Here is a 25,537-nt window from a genome sequence, read left to right on the forward strand (position 1 = left end):
CCAGCCCTCGTTCTGAGTGTGTCTTCTTGTGAAGCCAAGAATCATGAACTAATTCAGTCCTCTAGTTCATAACACCTCCTTCTTTCTCACAGACTTGAGAAGCAACTAAATTAATGAGCACCTATTATTTTACGTATATTATGCTAGGTGATTCTGACCTGACCTTGTTCCCCACCCCTGTTTGCTGCCGCCTCTCCAAATGAAAATCACCCCCAGGAAAGCCCTGACCTTAGTTGAGTCAGCTGTTCGTGCATATACTGTACTAGGGAAAGTTTGGGAGGGTGAGCCAGGACCTTTGCTGAGGACAAAGCCGTGCCACCAAGGTTGCCTTTTAATTTGCATAAAGGGAGGACTTGGGCTTGGAATGGGGCTGCAGCCCTGCCCCTCTTCACACCTCAGCAGCCTGGCACATAGTGAAACCAGGAGCAGCAGTGACCACCTCCTTGCCGCTTCAGAATCAGAGTTTGGTGATCCCATAAGCCTTTGTCTCCTACAAGATCCCTGCTTGACTGTGAAGTGGCTCCAAGCCTAGAGTGGTCTCCAAGCCCCGAGAGCCACAGTTTGGGGGGACTCGAGCAGCTACCTCAGGATCTGAATCTGGTATCCCAAGTGGAGAGAACTAGGGGAGTCAGGGGGCCCTGATCTGCCCCCAGGCACAGTCGTCTGAATGGCAGGGCCTGGTCCAACAGGATCCCACAGAGGCTCCCTTTGCCCCTCAGCACCCAGAACTTCAGTTCACTTGTCATATATCCACTGGGGAAGATCCCAGCTCCAGAGCTGGCCTCTCCCCCACACTCATCTGTTACCCTAGTCATCTCCATGAGTAGGGTTTCCACACAGCTTGCCGCTGTGGTCCTTCCCTCTGTATTACTTTCCTTCCTGGTTCAACCTATCCCTTGGGCAACTCTTCACACATTCATGTGTACTTTGGCTCCTCCAGTTGCTTGAAACCCCATTTGGACAACCTCTCCAGGGCCTGAGCTTCTAAAGCAGAGAAAGTAGATAATTAAACCTAATCAAGCCAACTAAAAGCATTGATTACTGAAAACAGGCCCAAAGTGCAAGGAGACATTACCATTTTAAAGAGATTTAAAACCTGGAAAACAGGAAACACAGGGGCACATGTCCCTCCAGCATTGCAGCGAGGGCCTCCCCAGAACACTCCTGCTGCTTTCCTGCTATCACAGTCCTCGGTCAAACCCAAGAGCCCTTTTTTTTTTTTTTTTTTTGCTTTACAGTGTGAAGGGGTAGTGGGACCAGATTCCAAGGAGTCCTGCCCTCAGCCTTGCCCAGATGACTGCAGTCATCCTGTGAACTTTGAGGAGAGCATCTGATGAGCTGCATTAGAAAACCTAGGGCTTCCCTGTCACTGCAGAGGCTTCTTCTGTTTATCTTTTCCATTTATCCAAATATCTATCTATTAGTGCCTTGCATGTGCCAGGCGCAGCTAGGTTTATAAATCTTGAGAATTGAGTGGAGGTGGGAGGGCGGGAGCAGACCCAGAGGCGGTCCAGGCACACCTGGGCCAGCAGGAATTGTGTGGCCAGCTTATCCAGCCCTGAGCGGGCACACAGCTACTAGGGGGGAGACCAGCAAACTTGGATCAGAAGTGATTCTCCCCAGAGGTGACTCAGTGAAGTCTGCTCTTCTTTTGTTGTTCAGTCACTCAGTCATGTCTGCCTCTTTGGGGGTTTGCTATAGGAAGAACAGGGTTTCAGCTGAACCCCCTGACCAGGCAGGGGAGAATGGAGAGGAGCTCTTTCTGGGTTTAGGTCAGTCGTTCTTAATCTTTTTAGGATCATAGTTTCTTCGGAAATATAAAGATACCTGTAGACTTTCTCCTTAGTGCTGTGCTGTGCTTATCGCTCAGTCGTGTCCGACTCTGCGACCCCAAGGACTGTAGTCCGCCAGGATCCTCTGTCCATGGGGATTCTCCAGGCAAGAATACTGGAGTGGGTTGCCATGCCCTCCTGCAGGGATCTTCCCAACCCAGGGATCAAACCCAGGTCTCCCACATTGCAGGTAGATTCTTTACCATCAGAGCCACCAGGGAAGCTTTCTCCTTAGTGTCAACTACAAATTGGCTCTTGCCATGGGCCCTTGTCATCTACCTGTCTACCTCTCCAACGGCTAAGTCATCTGCTGCTGTAGCTGCCGACCTTCCCCACCACCTGCAGAAATGAGGCCCTTTGTGCTTTGGTAGAGGAGGGGTGGAAACTGGCAGGATAGGTCAGATATTTTCAGGGGCTGATTTTATGAGCCCAATTCTTGAATCGCCCCATATGTAGAAAAACACTAAAATCCTTCATGATGACAATTGTTTCTCATGACTAGCAGAAGCCTCATGAGACCAACAGAAACCTGAAAAAATATGTGCTTGATTGCATGTATTCACCAAAATCACATACATGCTGTCCTTACCCCTAAACTCTTGGGAGCAGTTTCTCAGAGCTATCTGAGGTACTGTCTCCCAGGCTACAGCCCTCATTTTGCTCCAAAGAAAATTTAACTTGCAACTCACACATTGTGCATTTTTTTTAAGTCAACATTACAAAAATATGCATGCGTGTACTTTTTTTTTTTTTTTTTTGCCATGCTGTGTGTCACGTGGCATCTTAGTTTCTTGACCAAGGATTGAACTCACACTCCCTGCAGTGGAAGCTCAGAGTCTTAACCACTGAACCACCAGGGAAGTCTCTGCATAAACATCCTGTATAGTTAATCCCCAGAAGTGCATCCTTGGTTCCTGAGTCTTTTGAGAATCTCTCCCTTAAACCTGGAGTCTGAGCCTCTGCCAGGGCACTGCCTGCCAGGAACAGATGACTCAGCTCACTCTTCAAGGAGGAAAGCTCCTCCATCAGAGAGGCTGCAGGTCTCTACCTGCCCCTTCCAGCCCTGGGCAGGAATCTGGGATTGACCTCTGGATTGGCGCTGCTGACCCCTGAGGCTGACTTGGGGATGAACCTCCCAGAAGCAAGAGGACTTCTGAAAGCAAGTCCCTACTTCTGAAAGGAAAGCCAATAAATAAGTCTGTGTCCAGCCTCACCTGTCATCTATTTCCTCCACTTCCCTTCTGGTCCCCTCGCTGGGTCAGCTTGTGCTGGAAGTCTCCATGAAGGGAGCACCCTAAAGGTAACCCATGTGTTGGAAAGTGAGGGGCAGACAAAGGTGAGGTTTTCATCTTCCTTCTGCATTTGTTTACATTTTTTTTATCCTTGAGATAACTCTTTCCCTTCATTCTTCCAGTCTTGCCTGGCAGCAGCCTCACCTCAAAATTCTTTTGGTAGGAATGACCTGTGACCTCTCCTCACCCACTCCCCTTCCCTCTATCAGCCAGACAGACTTTCATTGCAAATGGACCCTGGCCTCCCCTCCCTTCTGAGAGCCTGCTCCACCTGCTGGCTTTCTCATCTACACAAATAAGGTACCTGCAGGCTTTCTTATCTACACAAAAGAGACACGTCCCAGTGGGGCCCTTCTATCTGCCAATTGGCTTTATATTCTCCTGCTTCCAGTCTGAACAAAAGCTTCCTTCTTTTGCTTGTGTCCCCAGGGGTGGCAGCAGTGTCAGCGGGAAACTCCCAGAGCTGACAGATGACAGGAGGGGATGAAGGGCAGCCACCAGCTTCCAAGGGCTGCACTTGCAGCCTCCTGACTCAGGGACACGTGCTGGTTGCCCTCCACACATTCAGGCACGCATGTTAATCTACCGCTGGAATAAGCTGGGGTTCAGGGAACATTGGGACTCTAGTCGTTGAGGAGTGCACAGTCTAAAGCAGACAGGCAAGGAGCCAGAACTGACACAGACTAGCTGTAACCATCTAGGCCTGGCCCAGCTTTCCAACTTGGTTGAGGATCTGCTTCCCTCACACTCCTGAGCTGTCCCTCCGGCCTCAGCTGTTTCCAACCAAGGAGGGGGAAAGGAAGGGGCTGTGTGGGAGGCCTGGGCCCTTTCTTTCACAAGGACACAGGGGCCGGGGAGAACTTTGGGCTCCCCTCTTGACCTATCTGCCTTTGGAGACTGAAGTCCCCTTGAGAGGTGTTGACTGGATGAGAACACTTCTTGAGTATAGCCTTGGAGGAGAGGGAGCCATAGAGAGGATGAGACTGGTGGTGATAAGAAGTGGCCCCTGTTGCCAAAGGGTCCTATCCTACCTCACCTCTGCATCTGGGATTCTGAGTACCTCCCCACTCATGAATTGAAGGCCACTGCCAAAAGAGACCCAGCCCAGACAGGATCCAGTCTCCCTTCCATATCACATCACCATGGCAACCATCACCTAAGAGGTCCAAGTGCTGATGGAGGACCAACCCATGAGGACAGGGAAATATGCCCTGTCTACTCCAGGAACTTTGGGGGCTGGATAGTACTCAGCATCCCAGGGTTGGGCAGGAAGATGGGAATAATGGCCCCCTCTCCCATCTCCAGAAGTTTTCTGCCTCCCATGGAGAAACTTGAACCTGGGCTTAGCAGACCCTTACAGATCTGATCCCTTCAAACTGGGAGAGGCAGAGCTGGGATCCAGCAACCCAGGGTCTGAAAGCTACCTCCTGTCCTTGGCTCAGCTCTGATTAGAACCCTGAAGAATCTGGACAAAGGAACCCTGACTTTCGACTCTGTGACCCAGCATTTTCCTGCCCTGGGTTCTGAGGAAGCCTATCACCCTCTACTCCCCACCCTAGCACCTTCTGATGTCAGAGGCAAATGAGGCCAGATCAGAGGCACTGCGTGTCTATTTCCTGTCACTGCACCTGCGCCAGCTCTGTGTCCCCTCGGGCTGGGGATGTTGCTGTCGCCATGCCAACAACAACATTTACTCTCAGAGGGGCTGTTACCGGGCTGCAGGCCCCTTTGTGCCAACCTCAATATCACCAACAATATGACTTGCGGAAAGTGAAAGCCCAGCCCCCAGGACACTGTATTCCATATAAGATTCTCCCCGCTGCTCCCAGCCTTAGTTTACGCATCTGCATGGTCCAATATGGGAACCTCTGTTTGCAGCCCTCCCCTGGGTCGCCCAGGACTGGTCCTTCACTCTCTTGGGCTCCTGGAGTACATAATCAGAGATGTCTGCGACCAGTAGTAGCCATCAGGCTGCTTTGCTCAGAGGTAACTGTCCACAGCCCAGGGACACCAGCCTTTCCTGGTCCCTGTGACCAACCCTAACCTGTCAGTACTGCTGAGCCCTGACACTGTCCCTTCTTTTTTCCCCTATGTCATGACCTTTTTTGACTTAACCATGGAGTGTCCTTCCCTTAATCTTGACTCTAGGGCTGGTTACTTCCTGCAGTGGCCTTCTCTCCTTTTCTTCCTACTAGTCCTCCTGCAGGTCTTACTAGTAGCCCAGAACTACCACCTGGTGAGAAGCTAGCTCCCTGCACCCCGCATCCCGCCGCCTTCTGTCCAAGTAAGCAACAAAGCAGCGGGCAAAGGAGGACAGAGCCTCCTGGATGCCTTCTCCTGTGGGAAGAGGGCCACAGCGTTCAAACCCTCCCGCAGACATGCCACAGCTTCCACTGCTTCCAAGAGGCAGGCTACCAGGAGGCATTGCTCTCCAACGGAACAGCAAGAGTGCAGCCCAGGGGAGAACTACTGCAAGGTGTGGGGCGGGGCTGTTATAGGCCCTGGGCAGGATGCTGCCAGGAGAAGCTGCTGCAGGGCTGGAGGGGTGCTGACATCCAGGTACCTCCAGTAGGTGCTGGGAGGGAGATACCGAAGCCAGAGAGAGAGGAGTCGCTGTTGGATTGCCCTGAGAAGCTGAGTTTCAGTCCAGGACCCGCTGGCCCCTCCTGAGCTGGCTGCTCCTGAACTTGCAGGCTCTCTCTTCACCCAACTGGTCCTACTCAACACTTTGCACCACACAGCTCAGTGCAGCCTGTGTGGAGCATGTGGAGACATGAAACCAGTCCCAGCCCTTGCCTGCAGGCCAGCAAACTCCAGCCCCGACCCTGCTCTCTGCAAGGCTGCAGCGGTGGCCTCTCTGCCTGGCACTCAGCCAGTCGGTCTCAGGTGAGACAGCGCCCCCCAGCCTGTAGCTCTGAATCCCTCCTCTGTGCTCCTTCAACTCCGAGTCCTTCCTCCCTTTGGCCCCATAAGTTCAGAGCCCCGCCCCACCTGTCCCCTAGCCCTGACCCTTGCCCACTCACTAATGCCCAGCTCTGAGCCCCACCCTTTGGCAGGCCTCCAGAGCTGAGCTGTTTTTACCAACCTTCTCAACCTCTATCAAAACCTCAACCTCTCAACCTTGTCAGGCTGACCCTTAGCTTTGAGGTCTACCCTCCTTCCCCATGCCCCACCCCTTCAGGATTTCCCCTAACCCTAACTCCCCACCCCCACCCCCACTGTAAAGCAGTTCCTGTGCCTCTCCAGGTGGCAGAGATAGGGGAGTTTCAGGTCATGACATCCACACACAGGGTGCTCTCCCCTTGGGGCAGGGGCGGGGACTTCGAAGAGGACCTGTCCCCCAGCACATGTGTCACTGCACTTCCCCGGGCAGCCCTGCTCTGTCTCAGGCCTAGACCACCTGACCATCCCAGAGGACAAGCCGCTTCCCACTCCACTCCTGGTGATCATCACCCCTCCAGCCCCCCCCCCCAAAAAAAAACGTGAGTGTCTACCCACACCTGCCTGCTCCAGGTGGTGGAGGCAGGAATGGGCAATAGTGGCTGAGGCCAGTGAGATAGGCAGCCAGCCCCCACCTGAGTCCAGAATTCACAGAGCTCCCCATCCCTCACTCTTCTTTCACTTTCTCTTCCAGAGGAAACCCTGTCCCACCTTCTCCTGCCAAGGCAGTGACTGCTTCAAAGTGACTGAGGGCCTGCACTTCTGTGAGGTGAGCCCTGGAGTGCTCCAAGGTCGAGCGCTGCCCTCCCTTAGAACTGCAGGCCTCCTCCTGCCTGGACAGAGTGGGGTCAGCAGCTGAATCTGGCTGGAGCTAGACCTGCTGGGGCCCAGGCTGCTGGACCCCTCTAAGCTCCACATAATGCTGAAATCCAGGATAGCAGCTGGAATCCTCCAAGTCCCCGTGACATGCCCTTGTTTCTGATCACCTTGGATGTTCTCTGAGGACTAGCTGGCTGGGAACCAGCAGCCCAGTGAAGTTCAACTCAGCCCACAGCCCCACTTCACTTTTTTTTTTTTCCAATATTTATTTATGGCTGCATCTGGCTTTAGTTGTGGCATGTGGCATCCAGTTCCCTGACAAGGGATTGAATCCTGGCCCCCTGCATTGGGAGCATGGAGTCTTAGCCATTGGACAACCAGGGAAGTCCCCCCACTTAACATTTTTTGCCTCCATGAATGGGGGACGAAGGCAAGGGGAGGATGAATAGTCTCGTCTCTTCTTGTAGCTGAAACAATCCAGCTCAGGCCACACTGCAGGGTGCAGCCAGGCCTGCACGGCAGGGACCCCCAGGTGTCACGGGGCTGTGGCTCAGCCCTGCTACCAAGAGCGCTGCCAAGCCTCGGGCCCTGACAGCTGCCTCCAGCTGGATGGGAACCTCCATTTCAACAGGGCAGCACCAGGGGCCACCAGGAGCCCCCTGCACGGGACCCTGGCTGCAGCTGCTTCTCCTCCACTCTGCCCTGCTCCTGGTCCTGCTCCCCTAGCTAGGCCAGGCTGAGTCAGGGAGAACCAGGCAGGAAGACCCTTTAGGCCCTGGAAGTTGCCAGGCCCACTGCCAGCTCTGATTCCTGTGACTGTATCTTTAGTGAAAGGGATTTATCAAGACTGCAGCTCTGTGCTAGAGGTTCCCAGGGCCTAGGCCTGAACATGATGCCCTCCAAGGGGGCAGGCTGGAGTTTTGTCTGATAAAACAGAACAATCTCCTATCTGATCCCCATCAAGTTCGAGGACCCCAAAGTCCTGAAGGAGCAGTTTCTTTATCTGTAAAAGGTGCCCAGTCCTGGGACTTCACTGATAGTCCAGTGGTTAAGACTCTGCCCTTCCAGTGCAGGGGTGCAAGTGTGATCCGTGGTTGGGGAACTAAGATTCCTCATGCCTCTGTGTGGCCAAAAATACAAAAAGCAGAAGCCAAAAAAAAAGTGCTCGTCCCTGTCCACTTTTCCCTGATCCTCCCCAGACTTTGACACAAAGAGAGGGGCTGGAATTGGGGTTCCCCTGATTTCCTGAAGTGACCTCAGCCCTCTTTATCTCGAAGGATCTGAATCAATCCCCTTTCCCCTCGTCCTCAACTCAGCTTTGAAACCAAATTCAAATAAACTTGAGCTCCATTTGTGCTGTGGATATTTCCAGGAAAAGAAAATTGGGAAGAAGTTACTTTCTCTGAAAGAGATTTACTTATTCAAATTGGTCACTAGGGCAGCAACTCTGAGCTTAGGGGAAAAGGACGGGGAATGGACTAGAAGTCACATGGTCACTCCTTCCCCAGCACTGACCCTTCAGTTTGGGTCAGAGCTTAAGAGAAAAAGTACTCATTAAGATAACTCACTAACTCAATAAACATGTTCTCAGGGTGAATTTGTGTGCCAGAAACAACACTGGAGTGATAAGGAAAAGATACAGCCTGTTCTCAGGGAGCTTACAGCTTAGTGAAATGGCCAATAGACTGGGAGAGACTGGTCCTGGATACCCTAATCTGAGCTGGCCCTTCGTCCATCTGGAGCAGCCTCCTTATCTTAGGTGGAGAAGGGCAGGCCCCAAAGGAGGAAAGCCTTGCCCAGTGGCCAGTGAATCAGGGGAAAGGGCTGGAAACAACAAAGTGTAGGCTCAGGCTGTTGTGAGAGCTGAGCTGAGGGGGGGACCTCCCTCGATGTCTCTCCTCAGGAGGAGAGAGAATGGGGCCTCAGCACAGGCGCTGCATATGAACACGGTCACACCCTTGACAACGCGCGTTGGCCTCCTTTTTCCCCACACAGCCCCATGAGGCAGGCAGGATGGGCTGGTCCCGTCACACACCCCTGCTGAGGCTAAGGGAGGAAATGCGGCCGTGGGTGGCAGTGTCCGCGGCATGGAAGCTGGAGTCTCACGTTTCAGTTGCAAGACCTTGGTCAGGACGCTTAACCTCTCTGAGTCTCAGTTTCTCCACCTGGAAAATGGGGGTATGTGGTTCTTCATAGTATTGTTCTTCCTGAAGCTAGGACAGGATAGGTACCTGGGGAGGAAGCGTTCCAGCAGAGGCCAGTGTCGGCCTGCCTGGAGTGCGAGGAGCTGAGGATGAAACGGAGAAAACGTTTTCCCTTAAAGTGACCATCTTCCTTCCAGGTCCTGGATAAGGAACTCTGGCCGCTCGAGGGCTGAGGATGTCGGGGGGAGTCCTTAGGAAAAGCTTTCCAGAATAGGGAGCCGAGGGTACCACAGGACTTAAGGAGTTAACGGAGCGGCGGAGGGCGCAGGGAGGAGCCCCCCAACCCCCACATTGGCAAGCATGCTGGGACTTGCAGGCTGGCTGACCATCGTGTGGCGTAGGGGCTGCTGGGAAATGTAGTCTTTGACCGGTCCCGGCCGAGGTTCCGCACACCCAGCAGCGGTGACAGCTCAGGAGGTAGGCGGCAATAGCAGGGGGCCAGGAGTGAGTGCGGGGCAGGGAAGCCAGGGCAGGGCTGGACAGGAGGGACTGGGCAAGCTGAGAGCTGGGTGCCCTGTCCTGAAGCTGTCAGAACCGGACACCCCCAGCCTTTGGCTGATGCAATGTGGCCTGCTGGGCTGGGGGAGGGCCAAGGAGTAACGGGACACTTGCCCATCTCCAAGGCAAGAGGGACAGGACTGGAGTCCTGGTCCAGAATGAGACACTCCCTTCCCAAGATACATGCAGATACACCCCTGACACTTCCCAGACAGCTGTTAGCAGAACTCACACTGCTCCCCCAAAAGAGAGGCAGAGCCCCCGTCCTGGAGCAGTAAAGACCATAGCCTCCTCTCCGGTAATGGGACAGGGCACCACACGTCCTGCAAGTAGACTGGACCCCACTAAGGAGCGACTGGATGCCCTTCAGGACAGAGGCCGGCATAGCAAGTTGTACCTCGCATCAGAGGCAAAGGATGGCAAAGGGGGAGGGGGAGGGAGAGGATGGGGCCTCCTCCGCCTTCTCCCAGCAGAGCCCCCCATCCCTGCCGGTGGTCCTCAGAGGCAACTCCATCACATCCCCGGTGACATATTGACCTAAAGAACCTCCCTTCTGCCCTTCCCCAGGGTGTGCACCAGCATGGACCAATCTGTGGCCATCCAGGAGACCCTGGCTGATGGGGAGTATTGCGTGATCATATCCTTCCCTGCAGCCTGGAGCTCCCAGCCCCAGGGCCTCCCTGCCTGGGCTTGGGAAGTGGAATGGCAGGTGTCTACGTGTCTCTCTGGTTGCCTCCCTCTCTCTGTGCCATGGGGGGAGGGGGAGCGCGGGGGTGGAGGGAAGGAAACCAGTACTTACTATGTACTCAGTTTTGGACTCTCTGCCTTATGCTTTAAATACTCAGTTATCCTCCCACCCCCTGTGAAGTTGGGGGTTGATATCCCTATTTCACAGATGAAGGGTTAGAGAGGTGAAGTGACCTGCCCAGGGTCACACAGTAAACTGCATGGGTGAGGGCAGGGCAAGCCAGGGCAAGGCTGGTGGGGCGGGCCGGGTTGGGCAAGACCTGGATGCAGGCTTCCTTTCCCTTTGCCTTGACCCTGAGCGGCAGGCGGTGCAAGGTGTGCTGTGCGAGGGCGACAGCAGGCAGAGCCGCCTCCTGGGACTTGTGCGCTACCGTCCGGAGCGTGGTGGCCAGGAACACGCGTAAGTGATGGGGTTGGGCCTTGCCTGTTTGGGTTTATTATTTTCCATCATCCCTCCAGCTGGATTTCACACCTTCTAGGACAGAGTCTGAGGCTTCTAGAATAATTATAATAATGATAGTTAATAGTTTCTGAACACTATATGCCCAGCCCTATGTATTATTAGCTCATATAATCCTCAAAATCTGATGAGAAACCCCGTGGCCTGACTGTCTTGGATTCAAACCTAGGCTTTGTTACATCTTGAGCAAACCTCAATGCGTCCAAACTAAAGATTAAAATGAGTTTCTGCATATAAAGTAGTTAAAATGCTGTGAAGTACGTAAAAAGGGCTCCATAAATGTTGCTAGTAACACCCACCTATTACCCAGAAACAGCGAGAATAATGATCAAAGTTCTCACAGCTGAAAAGTGACCCTCAGGGTCTCAGATCTGGGAAGGAGGAGCCTTAGACATTTTTGAACCCATCACCCTTCCTTTACAGATGGAAAAGCTGAGGTTCAGGGAGGGAGAGGAGGAGGTGAGGATTACCCTGTTCTTGTCATATACAGTCCTAGAATGCACAAGGGGGGGATTACACATGGGTTTTACTAACAAAGCGGGGTTCCCAAAGTGAGGCAAGTCCAGCCTTGATAACCCATCAGTCTCTGATGGGCACCATTGTGCAGAGAAGCATGAGCACAGCCCCCAGGGACCAAGGAGAGAATGCGAGCCGAGCACGCTGAGGCTTCCACAGTGGACCGGAGGAATGGCCCCGTGCACCCTGTCCTTACGATGCTTCCTGCCCTCAGTCTCTTCCTGTATACACACCGGAGGATGGCCATCACTGGGGACGATGTCTCCTTGGACCAGATCGTGCCAGTCTCTCGGGATTTCACACTGGAAGAAGGTGCCACAGTGGGCGGGATGGGATGATCCCTCTCCTCAGGGCCCCCAGGTCATTTCTGCCCTTGTTGGGGGTGGAGTGGTGGGAGCAAGGATGATGCTCAATGGCTAAGGGCCTTTTCCTTTCCCTCCCTGCAGTGTCCCCAGATGGTGAGCTCTACATTCTTGGTGAGTGGGCCTTTCAGTCTGAGTTGGGTCCTAATTATCTATAGTGACCTGTTTAATATCTACCTTATTTGCTAGACTGTTTAGTTCAGTTCAGTGGCTCAGTCATGTCTGACTCTTTGCTACCCCATGGACTGCAACACTCCAGGCTTCCCTGTCCATCACCAACTCCTGGAGCTTGCTCAAACTCACGTCCGTCAAGTCGGTGATGCCATCCAACCATCTCATCCTCTGTTGTCCTCTTCTCCTCCTGCCTTCAATCTTTCCCAGGCTCAAGGTCTTTTCCAATGAGTTAGTCCTTTGCATCAGGTGGCCAATGTATTGAAGCTTCAGCTTCAGCATCAGTCCTTCCAATGAATATTTGGGACTGATTTCCTTTAGGATTGACTGATTTGATCTCCTTGCTGTCGAAGGGACTCTCAAGAGTCTTCTCCAACACCACAGTTCAAAAGCATCAATTCTTCAGCACTCAGCTTTCTTTATGGTCCAACTCTTACATCCATACATGACTCCTGGAAAAACCACAGCTTTGACTAGATGGACCTTTGTTGGCCAAGTAGTGTCTCTGCTTTTTAATATGCTACCTAGGTTGGTCATAGCTTTTCTCCCAAGGAGCAGGCATCTTTTAATTTCATGGCTATAGTCACCATCTGCAGTGATTTTGGAGCCCAAGAAAATAAAGTCTCTCACTGTTTCCATTGTTTCCCCATCTACTTGCCATGAAGTGATGACTGGATCCCATGATCTTAGTATTTTGAATGTTGAGTTTTAAGCCAGCTTTTTCACACTCCTCTTTCACTTTCATCAAGAGGCTCTTTAGTTCCTCTTCACTTTTTTTTTTTTTTTGGCTAGATTATAGTCACAGTAGTGAAGTAGTAGTCATTATAAAAAGTATTGATAATAGAAATGAATACTTGGTCAAAGATGATCTTGGCCAGGTACTATGCTAAGAGCTTTACACACATCAGGTGGTGCTCTCTTCACAATTCTATCAGGTCATCATTGCTTTCATTCCTGTTTTATGGATGAGGTAATGGAGACCCAGAGAAATGAGGTAATTCAGTAAGTGGTGGGATTCAAACTTGGACTACAGACCCTGGAGCCCACACTCTTGATCAGTCTGCTAGACTGCTCCTACTTATTCACTAGCTCAGCACGTGTTTTGGGCGATCAGGTTACGCTGTAAGCCAGACACCATCCACAGGCTGATCTCTTCAGCATGGTATTCACAGTGCCTAGCATGTCTGACTGCCAGAAAGCCCCTCCGTCCACCTCTGTGTGCTTTTCATTCCACTTGGGTGGTGGTGGTGGTGGGCTGGGGGAGTGGGTAGACTATAGTTTGAGAACTTGGTCTCTTCTGTCTCCATCCAGAAGTCTGTGGCAAGGCTTACTGGCTTTTCAGAGCCTAGGTCCACCCCCTCTTGTAGACTGAGGGTGTTAATTTGGAGCTGGGGGTACAAAGGGCTCCGTATCGTCCTAGCAACAGTCATTAAGTTGACCCATAAGTCAATTGCTTAAGGGTCAAAGGGGCTTTGGGAGCTTGGGCTGCTGATACTCCATTCTGGGGGCTCCAGCCCAAAGATGCACCTTAGCATCTCAGAAGCCAAGAGCTCATGTCCTGCTTCCCCTGCACAGGTTCAGATGTCACCGTCCAGCTGGACACAGCAGAGCTCAGCCTCCTGTTCCAGCTCCCCTTTGGTTCACACACCAGAACGTTCCTCCAGGAAGTTGCCAGGGCCTGTCCAGGTAGGTGAGACCCCAGGCTCCCTGTGACAGCGGGGGGAGGGAGTGGCTGGGCATTGACCTCCCCACCACCAGTTGACTTTGCACACTTTGAACTCATACTCCATAGTTTCTGTGCCCTCTTAAAGCTATTGGCATGAGGTCACAGTGCCCCCAGGCCACCAGCTGGCCATGGTGTTTGCATTTCTGTTTTCCCATTTCTGGATCAGAGTTTTAACTCCAGCAGGGCCCCTTTGCCCTCCTTGCTCTGAGCAGGGCTGAACGGGGTGAGGTGTGATTCTAATACAGAGTCTTCAGTAAATTAGCAAGATCAGCAGCTTCTAGAGGCCCATCTTCCCTCTCTCTGCCAATGACAACTAGAACCAAGGCAGGTCTGCCCTTGAACCCTGTGCTCCACTGCAACTGAGAAAATGGTCTAGCTTTGCACTAGCAGAGAGAGGTTAGTGGCCTCTAGGGCAGAATCTGTTTAGACTAGGAGATTAGCTAGGCAGGTAAAGGAGAGTTGTTCAGATCAGAAGATCAGTCAAAGAATATGCAAATTCGAGCCACCAGGTGCAGAAGCTTGGCTGTTTACCCAGCACTGTTACTTCTTTCTTTCCTAGCCAGCATCTTTGTTCTGCAGAAATGGCGGAGGTGGGGTGGGGGGGAGGGGGCGGGCTCCCTTTCTATTGTGGTCTCATCATGGAGCCTGAATGTCTGGCCACTCCAGCTTCATTTGCATGGTGTGCAGGAAGTGGACTGACTGGATGCGAACAGGGGAGTGTGCAAAAAGGAAACAAAATTATAGAGCCTTGAATGCTGAGTTAAAGGATTGATTCTCTAAGCAGGGGGAAATTAATCTCCAAACCTTCAACTAATAAGGATAACTTGTTTTATGATGATCATTGGTAGTTGTATGAGAAGCAATAATAGTTTATAGTCCTTGATTGATATTTTTGCCTACATAAACACAACAAGTCTTCAGTATATCTGCATCAAAAATGAATTCTTTAGAAGATAAATGCTTTGATAGGAAACTGAGCAAAGGAGATGGATAGTGCACAAAAGAATACAAATGAACAATATCTTGAAGAAAAAGAAAAAGTATTTGATACGGTTTTTTTTAAAAAGTAATAATAGTCATAACAGCCAAGAGTATAGACTTTGAAGCTATATGACCTCTTGCATTTGAAACCTGTCTTTGCTGTTCCTTAACCGTGTGACTTTGGGCATCACCTCTCTGAACCTTGGTTTTGTAGATTTTTTTTTTCTTACGGTTTTTTGAAAAAATATTTATTTGGCCACACTGGTCTTAGTTGTGGCACCCTGGATCTATCATCTTCATTGCTGCATGTGGGATCTAGTTCCCTTAACAGGGATCGAACCTGGGCCCGCTGCATTGGGAGCATTGAGTCCTAGCCACTGGCCTGCCAGGGAGGTCCCTCCCTTTCTTCCAGTTTTATTGAACTCTAGTTAACATACAGCATTGTGTAAGTTTAAGGTGCACAGCATAATGATTTGACTTGCATACCTCATGAAATGATTTCCACAATAAGTTTAGTGAACGTCCATCATCTCATATAGATATAAAATTAAAGACATAGAAAAAAATATTTTTTCCTGGTGATGAGAACTCATGATTTACTCTCCTAACAACTTTCATATATAACATACAGCAGTGTTAGTTAGATATATCGTGTTGCACATCATATTTCTGTGTGTGCTCAATCACTAAGTCATGTCCAACTCTTTGCAACCCCATGGACTGCAGCCTACCAAAGTCCTGTCTATGGGATTTCCCAGGCAAGAATACTTGAGTAGGTTGCCATTTTCTTTTCTAGGGGATCTTCCCGACCCAGATTTGGACCTATGTCTCCTGCATTGGCAGGTAGATTCTTTACCACTGAGTCACCAGGGAAGCCCCATCATATTCTGAGTACTTAATTGTCCTATAACTGGAGCTTTAGACCTTTTGACTACCTTCATGTAATCCCTCCTCCCCCCTATGTTACCCCTCCCTCTGGTAACCACAAATCTGACCTAATTTTGAGTTTGCTTGATTGTAGATTTCTATATGTAAAGAATATCTTCCTGGGAATTCCCTGGTGATTCAGTAGTTAAGACTCTGAGGTCCACTGCAGAGGGCCTGGGTTTGATCCCACAGGCTGCACAGCAAGGCAAAAAAAAAAAAAAGGGAATATCCTGGGGCTTTGCAATGCAAGGGACACTGATTCAATCCCACATGCCTTAGGGCAACTAAGCCTGGCACCACCACTACTGAGCCTGCCTGCTTCAATTATTGAAGGCTGAGCGCCCTAAAGCCTGTGTTCTGCAACAAGAGAAACCACCACAAGGAGAAGCCTGCACACCGCAACTAGAGAGCAGTCCCTGGTCTCCGTACCTAGAGCAGGCCTGAGTGCAGGGACAAAGACTCAACACAGCCAAAAATAAATAAATATTTTGGAGGAAAAAAAAGAAAGAGAATATGTTCCTCAGGGAATTGTGGGAATTAAATGAGATAATACATATGAAAATGCCCAGCACATAGTAGGAACTCAGAAACTATTTCCTCATCTAACACTGATCATGGACTTATTGTGTATTAGACACTGTTTGAAGAACTTTCAGCACATTATCTCATTTTCTTTACCACAGCCCTTCAAGGCAGGTATTATATCTCCATCTTACAGATGAGGAAACTGAGGTTCAGGGAGGGTAAGTGCCTTGTCCGAATACATAGCTGGTATAAACAGTAGACGGAGGAGCCTGGTAGGCTGCAGTCCATGAGGTCGCTAAGAGTCGGACACGACTGAGCGACTTCACTTTCACTTTTCACTGTCATGCATTGGAGAAGGAAATGGCAACCCACTCCAGTGTTCTTGCCTGGAGAATCCCAGGGACACAGGAGCCTGGTAGGAGGCCGTCTATGGGGTCGCACAGAGTCGGATGCGACTGAAGCGACTTAGCAGCAGCTTAGCAGCAGCATAAACAATAGAGGCAGCATTAGACTGGATTAGAGAGTCTCCTCCAGAGCCTGACCTCTTGAGTTTCGCTCTAATGCATCCTAAACTCATGCCAACCCATCCCATCTAAACTGCTCAGGGAAGATTTCATGTAGGAGGTGATGTTTAAACGGAGACTTGAAGGACAAGTGAGGTTTTTACCAAGCAGGCAACAAGGACGAAAAGAGACATTTGGAGTTAAGAGCAAGTCACTGGGTGGGACTGAAGTTGCGGTGGGAGGAAGCTGTGGAGTGAGCTGAGCCAGAAGAGGCCCACAGAGATAGTACGTGAAGGGCCTTAAATAAGCAACAAAGAACTTGGACTTTTCTATAGCCTGTGGACAGCTGATGGAGTTTTAAAATGAGGAATGACAAAGCAGGATTTACATGTTAGGAAAATTCCTCTGGCAACTGGTGCAGAAGGGGGGAACATCAAACAGGGAGATCAGTGGGGATGTATTTGTAGTGATTCAGGCATAAAAAATGAGACTTGGACCAGGGGCCATCATGGGGATGGGGAGGAGAGGATGGACTGGAGAGACCAAACTGATGAGAACGAAGGTGCCATGGGAACAGTGAGTTTGGGTTATGTTCACAACTTAACCCTCTGTGGTTACAACAGTGCCTAGCTGTGTGCCTATGCTTTGTCGTGTCCAACTCTGTGTGGCCCCCATGATTGTAGCCAGCCAGGCTCCTCTGTCCATGAAATTTTCCAGGCAAGAATACTAGAGAGGGTTGCCATTTCCTACTCCAGGGGATTTTCCTAACTCAGGGATCGAACCCGAGTCTCTTTGTCTCCTGCACTGGCAGACGGACTCTTTACCATTAGCACCACCTGGTAGGCACTCAATAAATATTTGTTGAATGGAAGAACAGAACTTGATGTCTATCTGTGAGAATGAAAGAGAGAGAAGAGTCGATTTTCCTCTCTTAGGCTTACTCCTTTTCCCTACTCCTGGGGTCTACATGTGAGGTAACCAGCAAGGAAACTATACTAACTCAAGTTCTCTGAGTAGCTGTCATGATGGACTTCCTCAGAAAGGAATTGGGTGAGAGGGGACTCTCAGAGCCAACAGGCTCTTGGGAATCCATCTGCCCAACCCTTACATTTTATAGATAAAGGGACCAGAGTCCAAGAAGAGGTTATAGGTGAAAGTAACTAGGTTTTTCCCACTCAGCCCTTGGTGAATAATGTGCAGCACAGAAGGTCAGGGAGTGGAAGTGCCTTGGTCAGGAGATTGCAGTTAGAGAAAAGAATTAGCCAACATGAACTGAGTACCTACTGTGTGCCATACATTTTTCTAAATAGTCAGACAACATACAACCACCATGTTCTTCTGTTGAGTCTTGTGAGCAATACTTAAGTATAAGTATCTGTTTTATCCATGATAGAGTACACTGACACACGGTGCCTTACCAGAAGTCATTCATCAGTTGAAGTAATACGACCAGGTTTGGAACCCCAAGCTATACCTGCAAAGTCCATGGAGTCCAGAGATTTTGTTCAGATCCCAGCTCTGCCACTTCCTAGTTGTGAACAATATATTTAATCTCTTTGAGCCTTGGCTTTATTGTTGTGTGTGAGTGTGTGTGTTTTGTTTTTGGCTGCACTGAGTGGCTTGTGTAATCTTAGTTCCCCTACCGGGGATTGAACCCATGCAGTGAAAGTGCAGCGTCCTGAACACTGGACCACCAGGGAATTCCCAAGCCTTGGCTTTATTATTTGTACAGTGGAAATATGAACTCGCCTTACTTACTACTCCAAGGGTTTTGTGAGGATCAGATGAGGTGCTGCTGCTGCTGCTGCTAAGATGAGGTGCAGTATGGGTTAATAACATGTAAATGCTGAAAATAATTTAAAAGCCATGTCTGGCAGTGCCATAATCAGTCCTGCAACCCAAGTCTTTTCATTTATGATGTTTTTACAAATCCAATTCAGTTTGGTCAGGGTCATGCAGTTCTACAAGGGGGACAGGGAAGATAGCATAGGAAACAGCAAGTGTTTGGGAGTCAGGCATACCTGGGTTTGAGTGAGAGAGGCAGAGAGGACTCAAGAATTTCTGGGAGAGAGGAATGGCAATCTGGTTAAGAGGGAACCATGGAGCTTCTCTTGAAGGTGTATTTCATAGCAAGCACACTGCTTTTACTTACAGAGTGTGTTTTTTGGAGAGGCCTGAGAATTGCTGATGGAGATCATGGGTAGTTAAAGCCTCCAACCGGCTCTCTAGCACTAACATCTATTTGAATTCCCACTCTGCCACTCACTCTTCCACCTTAGACTACACCTGAGCTGAGTTGCCATGGGATAATCATTGCCACGGAATAACAGTTTCCTTCCTCCTTAAATTAGTTGTGAGAATTAGGGACGTAATATACTTGTGAAGCACAGACCTAGGCACATAATTACCACCAGGTGGGAGGAGGTGGTGCTGGTCTATCTTGGTACAGCATTTTGTTTTCATATTTATTATTGTATTTGAGTTTCAGGTGCACCCTGTGCGAGAGGGAAACAGACTTGGAGCCTCCCCGAGAGGCTGATCGATTTGCTCACGGACGGACAACCGTGCCGAGGGGAACCGGCTCTTCAAGCCCGTGGCTCAGTAGTCCCTCCTTTTTCTTTCCACAGGCTTCGACCCAGCGACCCCAGATCCTGAGTTCCGGTGGCTGTCTCGATACAGGTGCCCAGAGCCAGAGCCCGAGCCCGAGCCGCCCACGCCTCAAAGCTGGAATTCGGCCCCAGGCACCTGGCCGGGGCGTGCCAGAATTGGCGGAGGCAGGTATCGGTCTTGGAAGGCGAGAAAGTGATTGGAGGAGACCTCGCCTCAGGGACGGGCCCCGTTCTGTTTTGGGGCGGGGCTACTAAGCAGGCTGGCCTTCGATTGGCGAGGGTGGCACGCGGGGGCGGGACCCTCGGGGGGGCGGAGCTGGGGCGGAGCGGCTCGGGCAGCGAGATGAAGAGCTTGAGGAAGCTGGCAGAGAAATGTCCGCCGCCGCAGGCTCTCGGGAGCGCGACTCTGCAGGTCTGGCGGGAGGTGAGAAGCTGGGCTGGGGCTTTGAGCCGGGGGTGGTGGCGGGCTTGGCCCTCGGGCGGGCGGGGTCTGCGGGGTTGTCCGACGAACGCCTGGGGCGAAGACCAAGGTCCTGGCCCACGGAGGCGGGGACATTGGGTCCGAAGGGCTCTGGGGATGTTAGTTCTCAGCCCTCCGTGATGAGGGCAGGCGCGGGCCAGTGGGGGTATTCAGGAATCCCGAGGTCGGGATTGTGATTGTAGTAAAGCTCTGTTCTTGCTTCGCTGTGTGACCCGGGGCAGGTGGCTGCCCCTCTCTGAGCTTCAGTTTCTCCATCCTGACGTTCGAGTCTGACTTGTGTTGGGGATGCACTCCCTATCACACAGCGTTCCTTTGGGTGAGCACTGGTGTGTGTACTGGGGCTGCCTGGCTCTCCTGTCGGTCCTCAGCCCCTCTGAGAGATTGGACTCTGTGCAGACCGGGAGTCCAGGAGAGCCCTGTCCACCTTGGGCCTGGAGGCCACGGTGAGGTTACAGGTAAAAGAGACTAGTTTTTTTTTTTTTTTCCCACCCAGCCCTTGCTGGATAAGGCTGTGCAGCACAAAAGGCCGATTGTTGAGCAGGAGATTGTCTTTTGGAGAGTGAGAGGCCCCCGGCTGAAATTTGGGTCAGTCTGGTGCTTTGGGAGGAGGTATTTTTTGTCCAGCTCCTGGATTTTCTGTCCGGGGCTCCCTGGTATGTTTTATTCCTGGGTGTGCCCGTGCAGCTCCTGTTACGTCCAAGCTTTGGCATGACCGTGAGTACCCACTTGTGTCCCATTTCTCAGCCACTTGCTAGAGAACTGTCAAGTGCCTGTGTAAGCGTGGGCCGGCACTCCACTTGCTCTCACCAGGCTTGGAAACTGTGAGGGGCGGGGGGGAATAACACATTGCACAAGTTTGTAAAATGAAAGGAAACGAAGTGAGCAGAGGACTTCCTCCGCGCTTGTTCTTTACCTTCTTTGCAGCCGCCGCAAGACGCGGTCACAGCACCCTATGGTGCTGGTAGTTTGCGTCTCATGGGCTTATCTCAGTTATGAAGTGCTGATCTTGAGACAGCTTTTGCATCAGTTTCCATGACATTCTGGGCTCTGGCACTGGGACAGGTGAGAATTTAAGATTAAGAACATATCCTTCCCTGGCCCCTTGGAAAGAGGCTGCCAGCATCCAGACAGAAGACAGGCCCAATGGCAGCAGAAAGAGGTGGGTTCTGTCTTTTCGGCCAGCACGCCGGATCCTGTTGAAGCGCTTCATCTCTTGAATGGAGGGAGGTCTTCTGTGAGGAGTCGGGATGGCTCTGAAGCAGTTATCTGCTGTGGGGTCGTGAATGCAAACGGATCTCAGACTCTTTTGTGATCTTTCAAAAATCCCAAACTAGCTGCATGCTGGTGAAGAGTTACTGTCAAGGTGCTGGTTTCATTTTTAATCTGAAATTATTTGTCCCTGTCATAATCCCTACAATAAATGGGATTACACTATTAAATGGTAAGTTGCTTATGTTACAGTTGGTAAGAAATGGCCGTGGACCTCTAGTTCTGTTTGGGTAGCGTGTTTGCAGAGTTCTTTGGTCTCAGAGGTCTCAGAGGAGAGTCCTGTCATCTACAACAAGTAGGGGGAACCCTTGGGGCCGCCTCTGAATGTCCCAGACAGTCCAGACCCAGCGGGAAACAGATAGGGAATTTGGTGCTTCCAATATGCGTGTAATCAAAATACCCACTTCCTGATGGCTTCGGGAACCAACCCGAGCATTGCTTTAAAATGCTGTGTGTGATATGCATCAGGAGAAACAGGGCTTCTCCAGGGAGCTGACAGTGTCAGAGGGATCTGATGATTCACAGAGGTGAGTGAATGTGGGGTCGGTTCAGCAGGAGGGGGACCTTGTGGGGCTAGTCAAGGTCTGGCTATTTGGGGGGCAAAGTGAATCTGATTTTCACTCTCTGCCTTTGTTTTGGTAGAGAAAGGAAACATCTCACTTGGCTGCATCTCTCCAAAATGTCCATTTTTTTCCCCTTGGATTTGTCTTTCCTGCATTCAGGAGTGTCAGGCTAAACTTGGTAGAGGTTGCAGAAAAGTGAAATGCTGCTAGTTTTCGTTTGGGGTCAGTGTTCTCAGGTTCAAACCAGGATCTTTGAGCTAAGTTATGATGTGGAAGTGAGATATAAGCCTTCTTGTTGAGTGACAGCCTGTTCATCTGATTCTCTTGGCTTCTTCAGGTGCCAAGACCTTGCATGGGTCCCAGACAAGTAGCTGTTCTAAGTAGGGGATCTTTCTGCTTCTTCACTTAGTTAACTGCTCTGTGGTGTAGCTTTTTTTTTTTTTTCTTAAAAAGAAAAAAAAGAAATACCTTCCTGTTTCTGTTTAGCCAACTGAAGATGCTTTTATCAAGAAAACCCCTTGGGGAATCTGCCTCTGACTCAGTGCTCACCCTGTCATTGTGTAAAATATTCACCTGCCTCATCCTACACACACTCAAAGACCTGGAGCTGTGTTCTGGAGGACTCTGAGCTATGGGCTTGAGAGGAAGCAGCCACTCAGAAGTCCCATTGGGGTTGTTCTGGGCTAATTTAATGAAATGGTAACAACAGACTCATTGCAGAGTTCTGAAGTGGTTTTCTGATTCCATGGTTGATTCAAAACGTGATGGCTTTGTAGTAACTCAAATTCAGAATGAGATGTGCTATGGGTATTTTTTCCCCTGGACCCAGGAAATAAAGCATTGAAGTCTGTGTGGCCTGAGAAAGGAAATGAATGCTATTTATAACTCAGGGTAGCATAAAGGGTAACCTAGATTACTAGGGTAGAAGCCAGTGAGAATGTTGGAAAAACAGCCCCTGGGGTCAGTCAGTCGCCCTGCTCCTCCTCCTCTTAATAAATAAAATCTGTGTGACTGACATACCCTTTTAGCACAGAAAATGAATTTTCCTAGATGTTTATCTTACACGTAGAACTCTTGCCCATCATCTCCACCTTTGTGGGAAGCTCTGCTGGCTCCTAAGCAAATTAATTGGGCTCACTTTGTTTCTTTAAACAAAAGAGAACTGTGTTCCTTTTTCTTCCTTCTTGTGTTGTTCCCTTCTCCATTTCCTTGTGTTTGTTTCTTGAACAGGAGAACCCCCTGAAGACTTTTCTCTCCTTCAGGAAACAGGTTGTTGTGGAATTTTACAGTGGGAGCATGGAGCAAGCAGATGACCCACAAACATTCCCTTAGAAGGGGTGCTTTGCACAGGAAAGTCCTCAGGGACAGAAGGTTCAGGAAGAGGGAGGCATCAATATTTACTAGAGGAAAGACAGTCTGGAAACATAGACGCTCACTAGCTTGCTTGTTTTGTTTGCTGCTTCAAATCTACTGTAACAAACTTGTAGATTTTACCAGTGGTGCAAATGTGAACTAAAGCTCCAAAATGAAGGCTGAGGATTTGAGCAAAGTGTATGTCTACGTGGCCTACTTTAATTTTTATTTTTCCTACTGCATGTTAGTATCACATTGGACATACCTCTGACTTTCCTCTCGTCCCTCTGTAAGATAGGAGTGAAAGTTTGCCTCCTAGAAGGTCTCATAGGACTGAAGAAATTCAAATTTGGCGGGGGGGCATGGGGGGTGCTTCCTCTGGGAAACCCGTTTAGGATTTGCAGATGCCCACCTCCAAGAGCTTAGAAACTGGCTGCACTCCTCAGGGCCTTTCCTAGGCTGGCTTGTTCCAAGTTCCGTATTCATTCTCTTCTTTACTCCTTTCCTTCCTCCAGTTTCTTTTCTGTCAATACAATCACTAAAAACCTCAGTCATCCTTGACTCTTCCCTCCCCATGTCTAATAACCACATTTGGTCCATTTTTTCCCTGCAATTTAAAAATCTTTTGAAAATTAAAGAGATTAAGTCCCTGTAGTTCACATTGGTATCCTCTCACTTGAACTAGTGCAGTGCTGTCTCTACAAGTCTTCCCCTAGGTCTCCTCCTCCCCCTGGGGCTTGCCCTCAGTTCAGTTCAGTTCAGTTCAGTCGCTCAGTCATGTCCGACTCTTTGTGACCCCGTGAATCACAGCACGTCAGGCCTCCCCGTCCATCACCAACTCCTGGAGTTCACTCAGACTCACGTCCATCGAGTCAGTGATGCCATCCAGCCATCTCATCCTCTGTCGTCCCCTTCTCCTCCTGCCCCCAATCCCTCCCAGCATCAGAGTCTTTTCCAATGAGTCAACTCTTTGCATGAGGTGGCCAAAGCACTAGAGTTTCAGCTTTAGCATCATTCCTTCCAAAGAAATCCCAGGGCTGATCTCCTTCAGAATGGACTGGTTGGATCTCCTTGCAGTCCAAGGGACTCTGAAGAGTCTTCTCCAACACCACAGTTCAAAAGCATCAATTCTTCGGCACTCAGCTTTCTTCACAGTCCAACTCTCACATCCATGCATGACTTCTGGAAAAACCATAGCCTTGACTAGACGGACCTTTGTTGGCAAAGTAATGTCTCTGCTTTTGAATATGCTATCTAGGTTGGTCATAACTTTCCTTCTAAGGAGTAAGCGTCTTTTAATTTCATGGCTTCAGTCACCATCTGCAGTGATTTTGGAGCCCCCAAAAATAAAGTCTGACACTGTTTCCCCATCTGTTTCCCATGAAGTGGTGGGACCAGATGCCGTGATCTTCCTTTTCTGAATGTTGAGCTTTAAGCCAACTTTTTCACTCTCCTCTTTCACTTTCATCAAGAGGTTTTTTAGTTCCTCTTCACTTTCTTCCATAAGGGTGGTGTCATCTGCATAGCTGAGGTTATTGATATTTCTCCCAGCAATCTTGATTCCAGCTTGTGCTTCTTCCAGCCCAGTGTTTCTCATGATGTACTCTACATAGAAGTTAAATAAGCAGGGTGACAGTATACAGCTTTGACGTACTCCTTTTCCTATTTGGAACCAGTCTGTTGTTCCATGTCCAGTTCTAACTGTTGCTTCCTGACCTGCATACAAATTTCTTAAGAGGCAGGTCAGGTGGTCTGGTATTCCCATCTCTTTCAGAATTTTCCACAGCTTATTGTGATCCACACAGTCAAAGGCTTTGGCATAGTCAATAAAGCAGAAATAGATGTTTTTCTGGAACTCTCTTGCGTTTTCAATGATCCAGCAGATGTTGGCAATTTGATCTCTGGTTCCTCTGCCTTTTCTAAAACCAGCTTGAACATCTGGAATTTCACGGTTCACGTATTGCTGAAGAGGGTAACTTTTATCACGCCCTGCTGTTTTGTTTGTGAACTTGAATGCTGCATCACTCCCTGTAGCCTGCAGAATAAAGTTCAGATTCTTTAGTGGGACATCTAAGTCCTGCAGGCCTGGCCTCAGCCCCTCTGTCGAGCCTTATCGTCCCCAACTCACCTTCATTTCCTCTTACTTCAGACCTGATTGCTTATTATTTCTGTGTTTTTTCATCTTCGTTGGCTGTTCATTCATCTGCATTTGTACAAGCTCGAACGTGCTACTTTTAGCATTTTGCATCCTGTCTCCTCCCCGAATGCCAGCCCAATGCCTTGTATATCGGTAGGTGCTCAAAAAATGTCTGTTGTCTTTGAGACCTGAACCGTTCCAGCTCCAGTGCTTTGTTGCCTGAAGGATGCCTGCCCCCTTCCTCTTTAAGCGGGTTCTGCACTTCTTTCCACCCCTCAACCCCTTCCTGGTTTGCTTTTGCCCACTTCTCTTTCGGTTTTATCACCAGACCACAGACAGTTCACAGAAGGCCAGCAAAGAGAGAGCCTGGTGGAAAAAGTCAAGTCATCTCTCCAGTAGCCTGTGACCATTATAACCTGTGGCTGAAAAGTAATTGCACGGTTGTAGTCTTTGCTCAGAAGCTAAGCTAGTGATGTTTATTTAGTCCTTGCTAACCTACATTGGGGGCTTCCCTGGTGACTCAGGGGTAAAGAATCCACCTGCCAGTGTAGGAGATGCAGGTTCTATGCCTGGATCAGGAAGATCCCCTGGAGAAGGAGAAGGCAACTCACTGCAGTATTCT

At 50.0% G+C, this 25,537-nt stretch overlaps 1 protein-coding gene across 4 annotated transcripts in view; it reads left to right on the forward strand.

Moving 5' to 3' along the window:
- The first annotated feature begins 9,452 nt into the window (after positions 1-9,452).
- Positions 9,453-25,537, forward strand: part of INPP5B (inositol polyphosphate-5-phosphatase B) — a 54,775-nt gene continuing 38,690 nt past the window's right edge. For 2 of the 4 annotated variants that reach the window (XM_010803802.3, XM_024990225.2), the window contains exon 1: positions 19,450-19,536. In XM_010803802.3, the coding sequence (XP_010802104.1) occupies positions 19,485-19,536 (52 nt within the window). In that variant the 5' untranslated portion in view covers positions 19,450-19,484. Of the gene's footprint in view, positions 9,505-10,152; positions 10,223-10,637; positions 10,733-11,522; positions 11,621-11,754; positions 11,785-13,416; positions 13,528-19,130; positions 19,282-19,449; positions 19,537-25,537 lie in introns of those variants that run through there. The other 2 variants (XM_002686466.6, XM_059885193.1) reach the window with 2 other exon arrangements.

Source organism: Bos taurus, chromosome 3 (genome assembly GCF_002263795.3).
Source record: "Bos taurus isolate L1 Dominette 01449 registration number 42190680 breed Hereford chromosome 3, ARS-UCD2.0, whole genome shotgun sequence".
Classification (NCBI taxonomy): Eukaryota; Metazoa; Chordata; class Mammalia; order Artiodactyla; family Bovidae; genus Bos; species Bos taurus.